The following is a 3,083-nucleotide window of genomic DNA, read 5'->3' on the forward strand; positions in this document are numbered from 1 at the left end:
ATGTGCTCCACTCTCTCCTCCTCCCCCTTCATGTCCTCCCGTGTGCTCTGATCAGATATGTCCATCTCCCGGAGCTGCAGATTAAATGCCGTCCTTTGAAATAAATTCTTCTGGGGGAAGGGGCAGATGGCCACGTAGTTAGGATTGGGGCCAGTCCCTCAGTCAGGTCAACTTCTTCATCCTATCATCTCTCCTGTAGGTTAGGCCTTCATTTCCTTTTACTGAGGGAAGCTAGGGGATAACCTCCTAACTAGTTTTTTTTGTTGTTTTTTTTGCCTTCAAGTCTACCCTTCACTTGGAAGCCAGCGTGATTTATCTAAAATGAAAATTCAGACTTATAATTCAGCTACTTAAAAACCTTAATAGGCTATGTTTCACCCTATTAATATATCTTATACAAAATTTTCTTGGCCTGACTAGTCTCTCTGCAGAGAATCACCACTCTTTCCTACACTGAAAGGTTTGCCTCCTCTCTCACTGTTATCAAGTTGATTCGGACTCATTGTAACCTGTTATAAGGTTTCTGAAGACTGTAAATCTTTATGGAAGCAGACAGCTTCATCTTTATCCCCTGAATGGCTGGTGGATTTGAACTGCTCACCTTGCAATTAGTAATCCAACCCCTAACTCGCGGTACCAAGTAAGATGGAACTGCTTGGAGATTTTTGAGTAAACTATGAGATGTCTTACTTGAGTACCGTTGGTTATGCTACTCCCCCTACTGGAATGCTCTTCCCATCATTCTCATTCACCTAGCTCTAACTCTACTTTCAAGAGGAAGCTTAGTACCTTTGCCTGAACTCTTCCTTGCACCACTGTTTTGAGTTGCGTCTGTTTCTTTGGCTGTACAGCACCCCGTTCATCCCTCTATCCTAATGTCTTTATTGAAATATCCACCTTTGTGTCCTGACTAGTGAAAGCATCCTGAGAATTCGATGCAGTGCTTGAGACAGAGAAGCTGCGGAATCATTTGCAAGGTGACACTGGAGCATAGAAATCAGAAGACAATCTAATTTGTTCAGATAAAAGATTTAGAAAGGGAATCCGATTGTCTGAATATTGATGGAATAATGCCTATATCTTAGCTATTAGGATGAAAATAACATGGAAAATTAGAAACAACTTAAATGTATATTCATAAGAATTAGGCGAGTTAATTATGATAGCATCCTATAAAAGAATACTCTGCATGCATTAGAAAGAATAAGATTATTTCTATGGTAAAGTAATTTTTGTTGGAAAAAAGCAAGTTTCAGGAGAGTCTGATTCTACTTTTTTAAGTTAAATCTATGCAGGTAAAATAGTTTATAGGATGAGCAAAATATCTGGCTGATTGTAGACCAAGGAAATAGGAAGGGACTTTGACTTTTTACTTAATGACCTCACATATTTTGTTGTTTTAATTTTTATAAGAAGCATGTATTACTTTTATAGTTAACCAGTTTTAAATATAATATAGGTTCAGAAAATTCCAGGAAAGAAATAAAAGGACACTTACTTGTATTGCATAAACTAACCAGTCTTAACATCGTAGTGTATGTTTTTCAGACACCTAGGTAGAGACACATACACATTTTAATTTCATGTATATCTGAATATTGCTCTGCAGCCTACTTATTGAATATCATAAGTATGTTCTCATGTCATTAAATATCTAACTGTGCTTTTATTTTAATAACTGCATGTATTACATTTCATGGATATTCCATAATTTATTTCACAGTTCTCCTACTGATAATCATTTAGATAATTCCCAATTTTTGAGCAATGCCTTGGTGAGCACTGTTGCTGACTTCTTTCCCAATTATCTGGTTCTTCTTCATTTATCCCAGGAGATAAGTGATTCAAATTGTATCTCTATGGCAATGTTAATTTCTTTACAACCACACCATCCCTAGGCTTTATTATTCTTTAAAATGTATGGCAGTCTAGTATAAAAAAACATAGGATGATTTAATTCTCTGTATTTATTTTTCCAGGCAATGCCTGTTTATTTTCTGTGCCTGCTTTTTTTCTGGTGGGGAAAGAACTTCATTTAAAAGCATCATTTATTCACATATATTCTAAAGAAATATAATATTTATGGTTGAAGCCAAAATATGTTCAGTGCTTCTGTTTTACCACCTTGTTCTTTGTATAGAGCCTGGGGTCTTCACAACTTGCAAACAGAGATTCAAGGATCAATCAGTCGGTCACCCGCAGCTATGTCAGGAGGAGACTATGAAATGAGTGGCCAATTGCACCCAGGCACAAGTTAGAAGAATTAAGAATTTGACATCTCAAGGGCAGCGTTTACTTAACAAAGCTGAGAAGAGTTAGAAAGGGAGGAATGATGGCAACAGGAGACAGGAAGGAAGGGAGAGAAATGAGGTTACATTGAAGGGATTGTCATGAATGAGATGAAACAAAGTAAGTATAAATCGTAAATGTAAAACGATATTCTGCTTTCTAAACCTTCATCTGATTGGCTTGAAAGAGGTAAAATTAGATAGAAACCCTCGTGAAAAGTGAGTCTATATTAACGAGGGAGAGCAACTTCGACAGAGACTACGAGAATGGCTGCACGAGTCAGTGCCACTTAATTGTACATGTGAAACCGTTAAATTGGGGTGCATATTGTGATGTATACCTTCAGCAATAAGAACAGTATACTATAATTTAGAAAAAATTAAATTGCTCAATATACCTTTTCTCTGTTTTCAAAAGTTGTGGAAGCATTTTTTCTGAATGACGAAACTGAGCAGTATTTAGAAGTTGAGCTTTGTCCGTAAGTAATAAGATAAGTTTCCCTAATCATTAACGTTATGATTTAAACCTATTATTTTACAATTCTAAATCATGGTCATAGTTAATTCATATGAATTCCAACTAATTAGAGTGACTGCTAATCTGAATTACTTACTTTTATGTAAGTCTATTCTCAGTTGTATTTGTATATATTTAGAATACGCATAATACTAATGATTATAAATTTTCTTGTTATAATAACATTGCTTTCAATATTGGTGAAAACATTAATGCTTTTATTGAAGGTTGTAGAGCTTAATATTTAATAAATTTGAAGAGCACTTTTCTGACTCATC

The 3,083-nt window shown here is 35.5% G+C and overlaps 1 protein-coding gene across 1 annotated transcript in view; it reads left to right on the forward strand.

Moving 5' to 3' along the window:
• The window catches only part of CUNH4orf33 (chromosome unknown C4orf33 homolog), a 14,431-nt gene that overhangs the window by 5,810 nt on the left and 5,538 nt on the right, over nt 1-3,083 (forward strand). The window contains exon 2 of the mRNA XM_004711864.2: nt 2,707-2,767. Coding sequence (XP_004711921.1) covers nt 2,707-2,767 — 61 coding nt within the window. The remainder of the gene's footprint in view (nt 1-2,706; nt 2,768-3,083) is intronic.

Source organism: Echinops telfairi, unplaced genomic scaffold (assembly GCF_000313985.2).
Source record: "Echinops telfairi isolate 266 unplaced genomic scaffold, ASM31398v2 ScPeMD7_14;HRSCAF=57, whole genome shotgun sequence".
NCBI lineage: Eukaryota > Metazoa > Chordata > Mammalia > Afrosoricida > Tenrecidae > Echinops > Echinops telfairi.